At 38.1% G+C, this 18,775-nt stretch overlaps 1 protein-coding gene across 1 annotated transcript in view; it reads right to left on the bottom strand.

Annotated features, from left to right (window-relative positions):
- kcnab1a (potassium voltage-gated channel subfamily A regulatory beta subunit 1a) overlaps positions 1 to 15,957 on the bottom strand; it is a 144,512-nt gene extending 128,555 nt beyond the window's left edge. Inside the window, exon 1 of the mRNA XM_030152205.1 lies at positions 15,139 to 15,957. Within this exon, the coding sequence (XP_030008065.1) occupies positions 15,139 to 15,425 (287 nt within the window). The 5' untranslated portion in view covers positions 15,426 to 15,957. The remainder of the gene's footprint in view (positions 1 to 15,138) is intronic.
- Between the last annotated feature and the right edge of the window lie 2,818 nt (positions 15,958 to 18,775).

The raw sequence follows: 18,775 nt of genomic DNA, 5'->3' as shown, positions 1-18,775 counted from the left end.
GTGTGAAAGTTTCTCTCTGTACTAGTCTGCACAGGGGAAGGTAAAATATTTGATGCAATGTTACAATAAAACCCTGCAGAGACTACACCAAAAGTGAAAATAAAATATACGGCAAATAAAACCCCTTAGCAGTAACACTGTTTACCATGAGAATTACAGTAAGTTAATGGCTTTGGGCAGTTTTTGTGTTGGGGATTAGAGGTTAAGAAGGTACACTGTGCGGGTCACATTTGACATTATTTATAGATGACATTTAAAAGAAAAAAAAAGAAAAGGAACAAAGCACAAGCAACATTTTCAAACTGTTTCAAAAAGTGAGAAAAGTAAGTGCATCTCAAGAAGACCACTTCAGTAAACTCTTGTAAAGAAATAAAGCCTTCAACTGAACTTTGGACTGACCTTTTTTTCTTTTTTTTACAGCAGAAATACCTCTTTTAGATTAACTTGTAGCTCTTGAGCAAACATAATACAGTTTGTGAAGAAAGGTCAATAAGTGCTTCAGAGACAGCTCGAAATACAGCAGTGCATTTAATGGCATTTTAACAGTAACTGATCACAAACCTCACCTCGAATTACTGATTATATTGAATTCAAAATAAATTGGAGGTGAAACGGATAAAACACTGGAGGCACTAACCATGAATAGTGTTGCTGCATCACCACTGCATTGCTGCACTGAAGCCACAAAAGCATTTACATTAATTTATGCATGTACATACATTTACCTTAATATAACCATGCATATAGTGTTTGTGCACATATAATTATAATACTTAAGAAATATAGCTGTCAACATTTCAACTGTGTTTCCTGACACACAGCATATTGCAGCAGTTACACCAGTGACAAATACTGCAGTAAAGTCCACAGGGTGTGTATGTGTGTGTGTGTGTGTGTACTTAAGTTGCTATTATGATGGCAATCTCTCATAAGCTGCTCTTTGTCCCTTATTCTCTCACCTCTACTCTCTAAAGAAGCCTTGAGGGAGTCCTCAGTGTATTACCTTTTCTAACAAAAGACAGGAGTGCTCTTTGAAAATGCACACCAGCAGACACACATGCACACAGCTGGCAAAGATTCAAGCTTCACAGCTTTGTATTACAATCTGAGAAGATACACATACACACACAAACTAGAAGAAAAGTGCTGATGCGAGGAAGCATAAACTCTGCCAGCGTCAGTGTATCAGCATAGCACTGTAAAGAAGAGATACTGTATATGGTAACAATAAAACGGAGTGTCCACTCAAAGCGTGACTGCGCAAAAGTGAAGATAGAGAGACAGTAAAGATGTAGTGGGTAGTGGACCAAAAGAAGAGAGGGTAGGTGGATGAAAGTAAGTCAAACAGATGAAAAAGAAAAAAACTAAGACACATTTAATGGCAAGGGGGTTTCTGCAGGGGGGGAAGCAGAAATATCAATAATAAGCTGATTTTAATTGGTTTACTGGGTCATGAGAGAGGTGGGAGGTAAAAGAAGTACTTGTTTCTCTTCTGAGGGAGGTATGATGGATATTTTATTGCCTCCTCTTGAGCCGTGGTTTGAAAGGCAGGCAACGCTCCTACTGATTCCAATGCTACCGGGGTACTGCAGCGCTTCTTAAAGCAGTATTTCACTCAGGTTAAGTATTGTCTGTCTGGAAACTCACTTATCCACTTTGATTCAGTTCTATAAGTAGTGAGCCTTTTATTTTTGGGACACTATCAGAAATGCAATGAGGAGGAATCAAGATCGAATCAATATGTGACATGATTTGAAAGGGACAGCCAAGTGAAAGCATGAACACTCACTGTTGTTTGTTGTGTTTTCCCTCTTATACACTTACTTTCAGATAGTCTCACAAAGATCCACTCCAGCAGCCCCCTTACTGTCACTGTGAGAGTGACAGCAGGTTTACGGCTCCCCCTAGTGGTCAAAACACCAACAAGCACTACAACATAAAGTAATTACACTACACTTGTGTATCCATGTGGCTACCTCTTTTGATCTCCCTCTGCATCTCCCAAGACTCCCTTTTAGTGTGTCCTCTCTGTGACTAATCCACTGCACCTCGCTAAGCCGCCCACATGTATCTCATAAGTGTTAAACATGTTTTAAAAGTATCTCCATCCCCCCAGGGCTTCTCACGCTACACCCACGCTATAACCCCTTATCATCATTACAAATGAGCTCTTTAACTGTTGCTCTTATCTAAGGGACTTACAATGGGCTAACAGAAAATGTTTAAGTCTCGCATTCACACTCAACTACTACTAAGTCCCTGTGGGGATTTCTAATTGGATGAATTTGCTCCCAGACTTCACAGTATGTTATTATGAGTGGTAGTATTTTGTCTCAAGTCTGATTCATTTAAGAGTCACCTTGAATATCAGTCAGGTAGATCTGAAAAGTACAGGCTTGTGTTCATGTGTTTCCACCACCTTGGCACGACTCCCACCCTATTACGTGAAAGAGTGTAAGAGAGTAAGATGAAGCTCTACTGAGGCGTTATCCTCAAACGACCTCACTGAGACCCAAGTGGAGCACTGCCTCTTAAGTAACTGCTTATCAGCCCTCATCAATAATTGACAAACACCAAAAGAGGGGAGAAACGTGTCACTAAGACCAAGAACAGAGACAGAGAAAGGAGGGAGATAAAGGCCACTGACCATTTCAGTGACCATTCATCCTCTTTTGCTCTTATTTTCACAGTATCTACAAAAAAAAAATTAAGATAATAACCCAGACAATTGCTGACATTAGCTGACAGCAATTCTAAAGCTACAGTATCTAGTGTTGTGAGGTGAGTTTTTCTGAAAATCCAACTCAAAACACTTACATAAGGCTGAGCAATACATCAAAAATTAATCTGATTAATCTGAAATTCTTAAATCAATATTATTCCTCTGGAGACCTTTCTTATTAAACAAAAATAAAAAATGCAAACTCTATATTTCTTGTGAATAGATCTTTCTACTGATTTAAAGAATATATACAGTTACCCATACTGCTGGAATATACAGTCGTCCTCAAAATTATTCATACCCCTGCCATTTTTTGTAACTTTTTGTTTTTGTGATGAAATGAATGAGTTTTGTCAAGTTTGTTTGTGACTTATATGTGATACACAAGTGAGGAAATAAGAACAAATGATACTTGGAGAAATACTTTATTTCAGGAGTGTTTTATTAGAGGATTTCTAAAAAACACCATGTTCAAAATTATTCATACCCTATGTTTATTAAGTCCAAAGTCTTTTCTTAATAGTCAATAGAGTAGCCTTTTTTCTTGATAATGGTTCCTGTAAGATTCCACAGGTTCTCTTCTGTCTCCTGTGGGGTTTTGGTCCACTCTTCCAGGACCAAAGCCTCTAGCTGGGTCCGGCTGGATGGTTTCCTACCCATCACGCTAGTCTTTAGCTCCCTCCACAGATTCTCTTGATAATTTAGGTCAGAGCTTTGACTGGGTCATGTCCTTGAACCACTACTGCACTACCTTGATGGTATGCTTGGGGTCAGTGTCCTGCTGGGACGTCCAGTCAGGACCAATCTAGAGTTTCTCAGCAGACACTTCCACATTGTCATCCAGGATGTTGATATAAACCTCCTTTTTCATGATGCCCTGTATCTTGATGAGGTTCTCGGTGCCACTAGCAGAAAAGCAACCCCATAGCATTATGTTGCCACCACCATGCTTGATGGTTGGGGCTGTGTTCAGCTTGCGTTCTTCTCCTTGCTTCCTTCAGATGCAGTCAACATCCATGTGGCCAAACAACTCCATCTTTGTTTCATCAAATCACTGGATTGATGACCAAAAGCTTGGATCTTCGTTAAGAAGAGCTCTAGGAAATGCCAGATGAGCCTCCTGATGTTTCATCCTGAGTCATGCCATCTTCCTGTGTCTGCATCCATGGAGAACTCCTTTGTGCAATACTGGCTGGATGGTTGTCTGTGATACCTTCATACCTCGGTTATTTTGGTGGCAATATAATGCTATGGTTATAACCTATAATGCCAGGATGCTTCTCTGCTAGTGGCACTAGAAACTTCATGAAGTTACAAGGCATCATGAATTTAACATAATTATATCAATGTCCTGGATGACAGCGTGAAAGTGCTGAGAAACTCTAGACTGGTCCTGATTGGACGTCCCAGCAGGACACTGACCCCAAGCATACCACCAAGGTAGTGCAGTAGTGGTTCAAGGACATGACCCAGTCGAAGTCCTAACCTAAATCATTTAGAGGATCTGTGGAGAGAGCTAAAGACCAGAGTGATGGGTAGGAGACCATCCAACCGGACCCAGCTGGAGGCTTTGGTCCAGGAAGAGTGGACCAAAACCCCACAGGAGACAGAAGAGAACCTGTGGACACTTACAGGGAGCATTATCAAGAAAAAAGGCTACTCTATTGACTATTAAGAAAATACTTTGGACTTAATAAACACAGGGTATGAATAATTTTGAACATGGCGTTTTTTAGAAATCCTCCAATAAAATAATCCTGAAATAAAGTATTTCTCCAAGTATCACTTGCTCTTATTTCCTCACTTGTGTATCACATATAAGTCACAAACAAACTTGACAAAACTCATTCATTTCATCACAAAAACAAAAAGTTACAAAAAATGGCAGGGGTATGAATAATTTTGAGGATGACTGTATATTTTTACCTCTTCTCATAAAATAGTTGCAACTAAGTGATTTATTCTTGATAAAAAAGTGTAACTGGGACTATTTTACCTGGTCAAAGGTGATCACTGATGTGTATAAATAGGAATAAAAACAGGAATGTGTGGCTGAAAACAAAATTATATGGGCAACAGTGTAGTTCTAGTAAAGAATACTGGAACTGAATTATATTTTATTGTGATATACACCTACGGAAAAAATTATTAGACCATCAAAAGTCATCAAAAACAATGGTTATGCAATCAAGTGCTAACTCCTGTGTGTATCATGTGACTAAAACAGAAAAGAAAAGAAAACATGGAATGCCTAAAAGCACTGTTTTTGTCAGTACAGTGCCATAGATACTAATGTAAGAACTTGTGGGATTTTGGTTTTTATCAACAAAACATGAAAAATGGCTAGATATCAGCTCTGAAATTAAACTCTTATAAGCTATTTTTGTTGTTATTATTATATTTGTCCAAGCAAATGTACCTTTAGTTGTACCAGGCATTAAAATGAGCAAGAAACTGAAGAAAACAAGGGGTGGTCTAATCATTTTTTCCACAACTGTAGCTCGAACAAGTTTAAGTAAATAAAAAGGAAATCATGAATCATCCGTAAGACCAAAAGAAACTGAGACTTAATTTTTTGGGGCATGTTGCCTACTACTACCTCCATTATACACTAGTCAGCATTTGCTAGGGATCAGGACTATAACTTTGCTATATTCGGGGGTGTAATTCTGGAAACTTGACCGTTTATTTTCCCAGTGGAGTACAGCCTGCGGATGCGGATGGTGGCCACACACATTATTGACATCACACCGTATGTGTTTCAGAACATTCTGAGTGGTTTCAGTGAAAACAAAATTGGAAGAGTAATTGTTGTGAACTCTAATTTCTAGGGTTGTATCACCCTTTTGCCTGAAAGTGCAATAAAAATTTATGTTTTTTTACCTTTTGGTCCATTTTTCTTTACATGACTAGCCAAAGTACACACATAATATATGAAGTCACCCAAAATATTCTACAACATCAATTATTGTGCAAATATAAAACTGATCCCTAGCAAATGTTGACTAGTATACATAGAAATAACCATATCACCACCTTCAAAAAGAAGAAAAGCTGTAAAATAAATGGGAACAACAGACTTTAACCTGTACTCATTTCAACAGTGTCTTTCTTTTTCTCTGCCTTGGAGCTTCTGTCTCATTTTATAGCTTCTAATAAATCAGCAATGGAAGTTATCTCTGAGACCTTGTGAAAACTGTACGTGACTGTTTTTAAAGCTGAGAGATTTTTAAAGACTGGTCATTCAAGCAGGGTGATCCACAGCAACCCGTCCAAACAACAGTCTACTCCTATTTGGCACTCTCCTAAATGAGCACATCAATAGGGCAAACAGATGCCCTATTGATTCACACTAGCAGCTAATGCTGACACATGTGAAACTGAAACACCAGAGGCCTGTGCATGTGTGTGTGTTTGGGTGTTTGTCTGTGTCTCTGTGTGTGTTTGTGTGTGTGTGTTTGCAGAGACTCAGAGAAAGAGATGCAAAGAGAAAGCAAATTACGGGGAAGACTAATATGGTCGTCTGTGCCGGAGTCCTGCAGATTTGTCAAACTGTAGGGCTTATTTATCACGAAGAGTCCTGTTAAGAACATGCATTAGCTTACACAATAACCATCTAAAGAACCGCCAGTGTTGGTGCATTTACATGTGTACGTGTGTATGTTGGAAATGTGTTTTCTCTAATTATACACAGCCTACAAAAGACATTCACCCAGGGATCATCTGATAATTTTGACAGTATTTTTCTTATTTCTTGAAATATGTTTTTTATTTATCTTCAGTGTTGCCCTCATCCTCTTCCTGGATGCCTGGAGGCTGATCTTAAAAAGTCAACCTACAGTAGTTAACCTGTTTAGGCTAGTTTATAACCTACAGTATCCAAACTGGACACTAGGGATGTAAAGATTACCGGTATAACAATAAACCACAGTAAAATTGCAGACGGTTAGTATTACCGTTTAAATTCTAATTATCATGATAACCGTGTTTGATTACTGCACTTTTAGGGGAGAAAAGGCCTATGTAAAGATACACTTTTATGTCAAATATTTGAGTATAGTTTTAATTTATTACAATTTTTTATTTTATATGCCTAATATTTGGAACCAATATTCCATAAATAAATAAAGTCTTTGAAAAGGTTCGTTAAGCATGTTTGTGTTATTTATGCAATAATGTATATACATTTTTCAAATCAGATTTTATATTTTTTTGTGTGTGTTTTCTGGCCTTCTGTGTTATTATAGTAGGTTAAAGTGAAAAAAATAATAAACAGATGAGATAGATGAAGTTGTGCTGAAAAAAAAAGATCCCGAACGTGGGTAGAGTAAACATTTGTTTATATGGTATATAAAGGCAAAAATTAAAAACACTGAAAAACAGCCTAAATAGGCTCAGACCCCAAAGGGTTAATATTTAAACGTTTCTGCCAAGAGAAAGTACATTGTGCCTATTTATTTATTTATTTATTTATTTATTTATTTATTTATTTATTTTTTTTTTTAAAATACAACTTGGTTAAATTATTTCAGAGTGTGTATTAGTACTTTTTGAACATTTTGAGCACAATTTCAATAATACTGCGATAATAATGATAACCGTGATCATTTTGGTCTCAATAACCATGATATGAAATTTTCATATCGTTACATCCCTACTGGACACATTGTTTTAGTTTTATTTCTTTTTATTAGACCTTTATTTAACCAGACAGAGTCCCATTGAGATCGAGATCTCTTTTACAAAAGCGACCTGTCCAAGAGGTCAGCAGCACATGGCATGAAAGAAAACAGGTTTTACAGACCGGTAATGACAATAAATTAAAACAAACAGTAATATTGTAATAACAGAAAAGTTAGACAGTTTTTAAAGTGCAGTTAATAAAGTGTAAAAATTTAGTTGAGGTCACAGCAATTTAAAAACACAGGCACTGTCCAATTGACTCTCACTGTCTTGTCCATAAGACGGAGCGAAAAGCCTGACATTAAAACTGCAGCGCTGTACAACACTATACATTAAAAGCACTTGATAGAGGGATTTCCCCATCTATAATTACAAACGGAGGTTGTCTTTTTCACTCAGCGTCATTACCTGGCCGTCTGGTGTGATTTATTACATGACTGGTTTCTAAGCCAAAGGTGTCACCTGATCTGCAGTCGAATACCTTGTGTGTAAAGCTTATCACTGTTTAATACAGCTTCAGGGATTTGATCATCTTTAAAACATTTATAACAGAAAAAAACTCCAAATACAGGTGAAAATTATTTAGTTCTCCTGTTTGAAATCTGTGCTCAAAACCTATACTCTACAACCCATACATGAATTGATTAATTACTATGAAACTGATGTCTTTGGCTTTAAAATCAGATTTAACTTATCAGATCTAGGTTCTACTGTTCGTATCTGTGTGAGAAACACAAACACCAAGTTAAATATAGAGGTATGTTGTATGTGTAAATAAAGACGAAATGTTGTGTTTTTAACCAGTTTCACGAACACAAAGGAAAACCAAACAAACTATCACAATAACTGGTTGACCTGATGCATTTTTGACTTTACTAATAAAATATACTTGATAAAATCACACTGTTTATACACACAAGACACACAATGACACAGTTCTACGACTGCCTGACCAATTAAGTATTTAGTGGGGATACCAGCTCCCTATGTTAAATATTCACTTGTTTTCCAAGATGAATAAAGGATGAGCAATTGACGCATTTATCTGCATGCGTATGTGTGTGTCTCATTGCACCAGTGACTTTCTTGGTGTGTTTGTGTGTGTTAACCCTTTCATGCATAGTGGTCACTCCAGTGGACAGTTCTTCTCCAGCTGTTCTCTTGTATATTCATGGGTTTTGTTGTTTTAGTTCCATATCAGCCAACACAGTGGACACTTATGCACCATCCCATAATACACTGACATTCATACCGTTACTGTAACTTTGTTGTTCTTGATAAACCTGATCTGCATTAACATGTTTGAGTGTAAATCAGTTGCTAATTGTTATTAGACTGTAATTAACAGTTTTCTGAAGCAAAAAGTTTTTGTTTTGTTTTTTTTGCATATCCTCCTGAAACCCAGTAACGCGTTGTGTCCTCTGTAGGGGACAAAAGTTTAACAGTTTAACTAAAATGCTGTCCATTGCAAAGGACATTCCATTAAAAAATCAATAAATAATCAATAAACTAGAAGCACTTGGAGAGCGCAGACCTCCGCCAAGGCTGATCAGTGGCCCCCCCCATGGGCCCCCCCACCCCCGATCACCACCAAAATTTAATCATTTCTTCCTTATCCCATTTCCAACAAACCCTGAAAATTTCATCAAAATCTGTCCATAACTTTTTGAGTTATGTTGCACACTAACGGACAGACAAACAAACAGACAGACAGACAGACAGACAGACAGACAAACCCTGGCAAAAACATAACCTCCTTGGCGGAGGTAATAAATAAAAATTATTTTTTAAAATGTATCTGAAAAAACTGTTGCATTATGCAGTTTCCAATCAAGACAATTTTTTAGTGTAAAAAAGCTAAAATTGTCAATTTCCTGGGTCTCAGAGGATATTATCTCCATGAAATGAGCAAGAACTAGTATTTGACTAGGATAAAATCTGAGAAAACATCAGATTATCTGCATTAAAAATGTTTTTATTTAATAGTTTTCACATAGTAGATCACTTTCTGATGATGAGTTTTAAATACATGTTTCTTCACTTCAAAAATTAAACACATGGTGTCCAGCTGAGTGGACATTTTTGTAACTCCATGAAAAATAGGTTCATAAAAAAAATTCAATTGCATTGTTTTTTTTTAATGCCTAAAGAGGAATAAAATCACTGAAGAACAGAATATTGACTACGGTTCTCATAATTCATGCATGAAAGGGTTAATATACATGCCTGTTTTATGAATCATTAGTTAAACACACAGTTTTATTCATTGCATATCGACTGGTTGCACATTCTGTCGAACTAACATAAACTGTCATGTCTCTTACATGAAAATACGTGTTTATATTTTATATTTACAATTTTTCATTCATCTGCTATCGTTCATTCCTCTGCTGACCTCTACTACTGCTACGGCTGCATCATTTTTTCTCTGTTGCTGTCTCTTTGTGTCTGTTCAGCGCCACAGTAAATAAAGCTGCGTGGCCGGGCAGCATCTCCTTACATAGGCAGATGTCAGTCTAAACACTTTTATGAACGTAGGGCTCCAGTCCAGAGACGACAGCCCTGCGCCTGGCTGCAGTCAGTAAACACCTACTCTGGCTCCTCTGCTGTTTATTCAGTATTGTATTTGTTCTCATTTTTCTTTCTGTTCCCTGCTTTACATGTCTACTTTCAGGAAAAGCTTAAGAAAAATGACGACGCAGCCACAGTCAAGTTAAAACATTAGCAGATTAACACAGAAAAATTCAAATTATTCATATGACTCTTGAATATAACTTAATGTTACTTGATTATTTAATCCACAATTTACACATAATAGTCTTGTACATGTTTGAATGAAGGCTACCCTAGTGTGCCATGGTGCTTTTGGTGATAGCTTGACATTTTGCAAAGTATGAGACTCACATACAGGTTTTAAAAAAGAAAACAATAATCTTTTAACAGCAATGGAACACTTAATTACCGCCTTTTTTGTGGAAATACATTTAAAGTTCATGATTTCTGCTCAGAATATGCATCAAGTGAATACAATCAAGTGAAACAAATTACGCTCCTTTTAAAAGTCTAAGGCCACCACCAGCTTTGCTGTTTTAACTCAGTTATAATCAATGCTGCAATGGCTACCTGGGCCATCCAACTGTCCCTTAACTAATGCAAAACCCAATGAATAAATAGATAAATCATGACTGAAATAAATACAGGTTATACGTCACGAGGAGGACTATTTTGGTGCCACCAAATGTTGACCACCCCTTTGAAAGTCTCATGGGAGCACCACTGGTTACACTGGTCTACAATTTTTTAGAATGATTTGCTTCAGACATTAAATGTGCTAAATGTTACATATTTTAATAAGATTAATTGGAAAATAAATGACAAAAGTGCCGGTTTGCACATGTTTTCAAGGTATATGATAAAGTGTTATTACACATATATATTGATTTATGTACATTTATATAATAGTTTTATAAATCTTCCACTAAATAGAACCTGTAAAGTGTCTAATGTGCAGACAGTGTTTTGAAGTAGATCTTGTAGCTCTGAGACAAATATTCCTTTTGAGTCAAACCCATTCTCTCGTTAATTCTTGAATTTCACATTTTGACCCAAGGCTGTATCTTGGAAACTTCAGCCAAATAGCATTTTTGACTTGACTTTTCTTTATCAGTGACTCTCTTGTGGTAAAATTTCATTACTTTTATTCCGGAAGCATTTTCCTTGTAGACCAGTGTTATAATAACAATACGTACTACAGACAGGATACATGTATATAAATAGCTTTTAAGAAAATCTATCAATATTACAGCAGATAAATGGAATTATCTGGACAGAGAAGAGAAACAAAGACAGGCCAAGTGTAAAGAAAAAATATGGGATGTTCTGCCTAAAGGTTGGTTTCGTATAGCACACAATTATTTAAGAAAACTTCCAGACATTACCCAAGACACTTCAAGATGTATTAAATCCAAACAGACATCACAGGAGTCTTTTAGGTCCGGTGTTTTTGTGTTTCCTGTATTTTTTGTTGCATCTTAATCAACAGACTGAGAAAGAAAGATGCATGCTCATTACAACTCTGCAAAAACATCACACTTAAAGGCAGCCTGAGACTTTTGCATTATGTTATAGATCAGAAGAAGTATATGTAGAGGAAGAAAAACTGCAAAGTGGTCACAGAAAGAGCAGAGAAACAACTGTGGGGACCCTGCAGCTCTGTCACCTTCACACCACAGTCCATCAGCAGGCACAGCTCATTTAATCAGATGGACTGACAAACGTCCAGACTGTCTGCACACACACACACACACACACACACACACATACTCACACTCACACTCGCTGGCATACCCATGAGAACATGGCATATGCTTCAGAATATGACCTTCGGCCCCCTGGAGGTCTGAAAGCCCCCTGCTGTCATTCCTTTACCCAGCACCCCATGCTCCCTCTCCAATAACATGAGCATTTGATTAATCTATTCCACTGTGATGCTGATTGAATTGATGCCTGCATTAATTCGGTTCATGTAATCAAAGACAATCAGAGCGCATTTGCCTTTGTAACTACTTTGTCATGTAGGTTAAAAGGGGATGTACCAGATTTGTGCTTAGTTTTTTTCCCCTCTAGTTATTTGATTGTTTAATATTCAGGTAGCTAAACAAATGAATGTAGGCACCACAAAACCTCCTTATGTCACCAACGCTCCTTTTTAAGCCTCAGATGAAAATGTTTTGTGATAAGATGTTGATATTAAATATACAAAATCAAAACAAATCTAAAAATTGTTTTTTTTTTTGTTTCATTATCCTACGTAATAACCTACAATCTTGGGTAGAAAATTAGTATTTGAGCCAAAACAAGAAGCTATTTAAGAACAGCAGATGGTGAAGGCATTAGAAAGTAGTACAATTTAACAGCTGTATCCTCTTTAATATCATCCAAGAAGACTGCAATGTGAGCAAAAAAGGAGAATGATGGAGCCCAAGGAAACACCAGAATGAACCCGCACCGGATATTTGTTCCGTGGTGCAACATTCAAGGCCGACATAGGCATTGGCTGGCTGTCAAAATCTGTTTCTAAAGGCTTTTTATCAAGTCTTTCAGAACAAAGTGGCTGATCTCTGTTATTCTATCATGGTTCACTAACTATGTCACATAGCAACTGTATCTGGCCTTGACTAGATAATTAGCGTTAACATTTGCCACATTAGCCCTGAGGCGATGGGGAATGCATATGTTCTAAAGCGAGTTGCCAACATGGTTAAGATGCACATTAATGATACAATGAACATGCCCACATAAGAAGAAGCTGCTGTGCAATCTCGCTGTCTCGCAGACATACACAGAAATGTTCTTTCACAACTGAAAACACACACCCACGCCCTACACAACCCATACACACATGCTCATGAATAAAAAAACTGTAGGGCATGTGAGGGGATGCTATGAAGCTGAGGCTCATGTCTGCACCAGGTTCATCTAGTTTTCCCTCTTTTTTGTGCTGTTTGGACAGTTTTTTTCCACTTTGATTATGTCAAAATCACAGAATTTTCTCTTTAAACCCAAATTTAAGGTCATGGTTGCAAGGATTCCGTCTAAATTTGGGTTAATTTTTAGACTTGTTATGTTTCGTAGATTTCATCATCTCACGACTCACCACTCTCTCATGCCAGAAGCGTTTTAAAAGGGAAACTCATTGGAAGGGCACTGAGGGCACAGTGTTGATTTGCATCTCTTCCTCTGGGGTGTTCATATGTTAATAGAAGAAGTTCACTTCTCACAAACACTCTGTTTGGGTGCACTCAGTCTGGTCTTGGTTATTTTAAGTTATGCAGGGCAATAATAAAAGTCAAGAGGATTTGATTGCTATTAAAAATATTATCTCAGTACTTGTGGAATACTGTGCATTTATGTTTCTCTGCCCATCACGGGTCTTGACCACTGGCACACACTGACCTGGAAAAGGACGTGGACAGCCAGCTGTTTTATGGGGTTTCCATGGCAACAGACACAAACTTCTAACACACATAGGAGTATATGTACACACATATGCCAAGGTCCCATGGCGAAATGCTAAAAGCACATGGCCATATGAGCTCCCATAGCCAGGTTAACCCAACAGGGATAGTGAATGCCATCAACACCCCGCCCCCTCTCCTCTCCTATGACTCTGTCTGTTTTCTCTATTAATGGACACAGAGGGACAATGGAAAAAATTGTTCTAATTTCTCTGGTAACAAGACATTCTAATTTAGTTATATGTGTTTGCAGAATATAGCCACATAATTACCAATCACAGAGCTTAGGACTGAACTCTGCGCCCGAATGACCAAAATACAGTTCATGGAAATCCTAAGCCAGCAGCCTCTCCAAATATAAAACCCACGTGGCCATTATTTCTATACAACACTGTGCTCCCTTATTTGGGTACCTCATGTTTATGGTAAAAAGAACAATTAAATATCTAATTTTTAACTACTCATTCAGTCTGGGTTGTATGTAAAAACAACATACATACATATTAATATTAACAGTTCCCACAGTGACTGTCATGTCATGGTTCAATGCAGGTTTTAGGCCAATAACAACCATCTAAAATCAGAAAACAACATGCTTTCATTCAAGTGGAGGTTTCCCCGTTCTTCAACAACACAATGAAGGACAGGCAGCAACACGCCGCCTGAGGGCTGAGCAGTGATCCACAATGTCCCAATCACACTCACTCAAACCACTCACCAATACGATGCTTAGTCACAGACGACAAACTAGAGGCAAAACAACAAACACATGATGGTACAGGGTGATGAAGAGGATTATCTTCAAATCAGAAAAGATTTATTTTTAACATGTAGTTCTGAACATTATGCAGAATATACATTGCAAATTATTCACAGCCCTGGTGTACAAACTTGTGTTACAGATAAAGGTGCATCTTCATAATGGATAAACAAGATAAGTTGAAAGGAAACACAGGAATTAGCTACATACAAGTTGTTGAGCATATTAATAACTTTTTTTATATCCACATTTCTTGTTTCTTGTCTTATTAAACAGTGAAAGATTGTGCAAACAAGTCAAGAATATAAATAGAAAATAAATTGTATTTGCATTTATTAATATTAATAAGCAGTTAAAGGAAATAATACACTGTGTTAGGTTTGAGGCAGGTATTTGGAAATCTGTCAAGTGTTTTGTGGCTATTTTATGTCAATAGCTGCTCATTTGTGTCAATCACACAAGGATGAAACATACAGGACAAAGTTCTTGTCTTGGACGTTACAAAACCAGGAATGTAACTGTATTGGGTCAGAGAGCCGTCAGTCAGTGTGAGGATCAATAGTCCCCATGATGCACTGGGCATTACATAACATAACAAGTGTTATCTAGAAATTGTTGACAGCAGAGAATAATTGATCTGGGACAAAAGTGCGCTCAGGGCACAAATGACTCAAACTTTTTACAGAACTTCTTTTGTTAAAAACAAATTCCAACAAATGAAGCAGGATTCACCTTGAATGTTGCAGTTTATTATGAAATTAAAACATTTTAATCTAAAACTTTTTTTTTATCCATAAAGCCTCAAAAACCAGATTCAGCTCAGAAACTTAGTGCTTCGGTGGCGGTGTTGCTATGGTTGCCATGGTTACCGGTTACGCTGAATGCATGAGGTTTCACATTGTAGAAGACAGAATCCCCGCACACACACAGTCACACACAGACACCAGGTCGGTTACCTGTAGATCATGCCTGTCTGGCTCTTCACCGTGTCGTGCAGAGACAGTGAGTGGAAGTTCAGAAACTCCTCCAGCTGTTTGAGCTCCAGCAGGTTGTTGGGTTTGTTTGTCGTCCACAGCATCAGAGGAGCGTAGGACTGAGGCCCTGTCCCCGCCGACGCCTGCCTTCCGAGCCTCCCCTGCCCCGGGGCCTGAGCCTGAACCCCACTTTGACCCCTCTCTTGACCTCTGGGTCCCTTCTGCTTGGGGTTGGGGATCTCCGGGCAGGTCGCTTTGTACAGGTACATCTTCCTGCTTTCTTCTTCACTTTATCCTCTCTTTCAATCTCTCCCTTCTTCTGTACGTCTGTCCCACAAACATGTACGCTCAGACTAATCCAGGTAGGCCCTTCGCCCACGCGGTGCTACATGGACCAAAGGACTTTGTGTGGCAGCATGTGAAGTGAAAAACCAAATTCCTCTGAGTTAAACACCACATGAATTCCTTTCATTCGAAGACAGGCAAAAAATTACAAAAATCCAACTTGGTAAAACCAGATTTGAAAGAATAAAACTAAAACGAGTCTGTCCATCACTCACAGGCTGCACGTCCACACTGGAAACAGAAGACTTTTCCTTAAATGTATTCCTCCATGTGCTGGCCACATATGTTCTCTGTACACATACACATGTGCAGATAGAAAAAGAAAGACATACACACTCAGATAACTCAGCCTCTCCCCCTCTCTGCTCTCCTCTGCTCTCTCTCACACAACACACACTCTCATGCTGTCACTTTGCCCCCTGCTCAGCCAGTCTACATTATAAGCTCAGTTTGGTTTTGCTTCCTATTAAATGGCATGGGAATCTGGGACATTTTTCCCTCCCTCCCTCTCCTTCTCCCTCTCTCTCTCCCTCTCTCTCTCTGTCTGCCTGTTTCTCTCTCCCTGTCTTTTGCCTCTTCCCTTTACCCTTTTTCTCTCCAACTCCCTCTTATCCTTTCTCTCACTTTCCCCATCATCCCTCCATTGTCTCTCAGTATTCCCTGTGTCACAAGTCTTACTCCAGATTTCCTCTCTTGTCTCTTCCCTCATCTGTCCCTCTGTTCCTCATTTATCTCTCAGTATTTTTCATTTTGCACAGACACATACATACATTTTCCTTTGCTCACTTTTCCTTCCCTGTAACCCTGCTGGAATTTCCTTTTCATTTTGTCTCCTTTCTTTGGTCTTTCATACTTGGTCCTCCTTCTCCCCCTTCGTTCTTTTTCTAAACAAAGTGTACTCTGGAGTTTTGCCCATAACAAACACCTAAAATAAATGCACATACTCTCACACACACACACATATGCACACAGCCAACAGCGTGTTATGCACAATTGCACACAGTCTGAGGGCAGTGTTTTTGTAATGAAGTGAACCACAAAATACGAAGGGGAAGCCGCTTTTTGCTCTGGTCTATTTTCTTCCTTTGACTCTGCTTTGCTCTCTTACACACATACATGTACTGTATATAATCTCTCACCTCTGGCCTCCTTTTGGGAGCTTTTCACTGACATCACGTCTGGTCCTCTAGTGGATTGTGGGAATCGTAAGGAATGTCATTCTCCCATATCAGGAAATTTCAGTTTAAAAACATACTGTGGTTCACAAACTAAGCTACCCACTTACTCATAGATGTTGACCTTGGAGTGCTTTCTTGCATTGCTCTGGTATTTAGCAAACATCATTGTGCACACAAGCAGAAACATGTGTAATTAAATGGAAATATATCTCTGCATCTGCAGTCTGTCCACACAATAATAACACATAAAAAAAAGGCTTAAAAGGAATCAGTTCAAGACAGAAACTTCAGTTTAAAACCATCCTCTGTGTCGAACCTTTATAAGTTTAATTAGCATCATCAAGATCTGTTTGCTTGTGCTTTCCTGACAAAAGTGCAACACCTCAGTTCCAGGTAATATCCGATTTTTTATTTCTATGTTAGTTAAAAGGAAAAAAAAAAAAAAGACAAAATTGAAATCCTCAACCTCAGCCGCAGCTTTAGACTGCAGTGGAAATGTAAGTGTATATCTGTACAAAATCTAAAACAGAGATGGGACAGTAAATGCCCAAACATGTAAAATAAGGTTTGAAGGGCAGCTGTGCCCATTGTCCATCAGGATGGGTGGAAAAACTGATCCTGTCTGGCAGCAGGAATGTCAGCTGAGCTTATGCAACACGAGAGTATGTTTACAGTATATTTATAGAAACTTGACAAATACACATGCAGCCTATTCAGGCACACAGTATGGACCGACAAGTTGAATCAATTTTCTTTTTTATATGTCGATTTTTGCTTTGGTTTATTTGTCTCTGTGTCTCTACCTATTTTTGTGTCTCTTTTATTTCAGCCTCTGGTGCTAAGAACAGTCACTTTCTCTTTGCAGTTGCACAGCACGTGGGCAGGTGAGTCATTGTCAAGAGTGTTCAAATTAAAAAAAGAGGTAGAGGAAAGGAGAGATGTAGGAGGTGGACAGGTCAGCGACTCAGACGACAGACCTGGATCTCTTTTTCCTGCAAAGCGTTTTGTAACTCACCCCTTCTGCCTTTCTTTTTGAGACGTTTGGGTTGTTATTTTACCTATTTCAAGTCTGGACTCCATCGGCTTCATGTTTCCTGAGACTAATTAGCCGTTCTTATTCTGTCTTTTTCATTTTACCCCCAACCACCCCCACACACTCCTCCTCTAGTGAGTGAATCCCTATATAATAATTGCATATGTCTGATAATTACCCAGTGAGAACGCATGATAGAATCAGACTGACTAGATCAGCAGGATATGACACAACATTTTAAACTTTTTTTTTTTTCTGGATGAAGCTTGAAAAAGACTTAACAGATTAAAGCTAACGTCCCTCTCACAAACTCCTTCACAGTCCAGTGGCATTCAGTTGTGCATACAATGATCTTCTCACTGTTTATTTAAAAGAGAAGGTTTCTATTTGCAATGATTCTATGGCCGCAATAATTATGCCAGTGATCAGTCTCCAGCCCTCGGGGACTGTCCTGCCCCTGTTTAACACCAATGTGTTGGCCTACATTCTCTAAATCCCATTGTTATTACCATTGTACGCCTAAACCAGCTTAATGCCGAAGAGTCAGAAAATAGAGATTTTGATCGCTCGTCTGTAAGGAAGCGAATGCACCAAATAATCTGTTGCATGATGTCATTAGCTGCTTTAAGACATATCTGTCTGTATTATTGTCAGCAGCCATTTAACCGTAATTAGTCTGCCGAGAGGAAAAATATTTTTTTTTTGTACTTTTGCTACCACTCATGCACTGTTTCCCATGAAGTTGGACAAAAATATTTTTAACTGTTCTCATGAAATGATTGAGACAATGTGATTTCTTCATGATTAACCTTCTGGTATCACACCCAGAGAGTCCCTACCTAATCACAGGAAGCAGTGTAGTAATGTCAAAATTACCAAGTACCAACGTACCAAATAAAAATATCACATACTCAGTAATTGTCATATTTTTTTAACCCTTTATATACCATATAAACAAACCCTATTTTTTGATGGAAAAAAACACAAAAAAATTTTGCTTTTTTGTTTGTTTATTTGTTTGTTTGTTTTTTCAATATGCTACATAAAAACTTGATTATTTTTT

The sequence above is a fragment of the Sphaeramia orbicularis genome, chromosome 13 (assembly GCF_902148855.1).
Source record: "Sphaeramia orbicularis chromosome 13, fSphaOr1.1, whole genome shotgun sequence".
Lineage (NCBI taxonomy): Eukaryota > Metazoa > Chordata > Actinopteri > Kurtiformes > Apogonidae > Sphaeramia > Sphaeramia orbicularis.
Note: the sequence above shows the minus strand (reverse complement) of the source record. Positions and strands in the feature narration are given on the sequence as shown.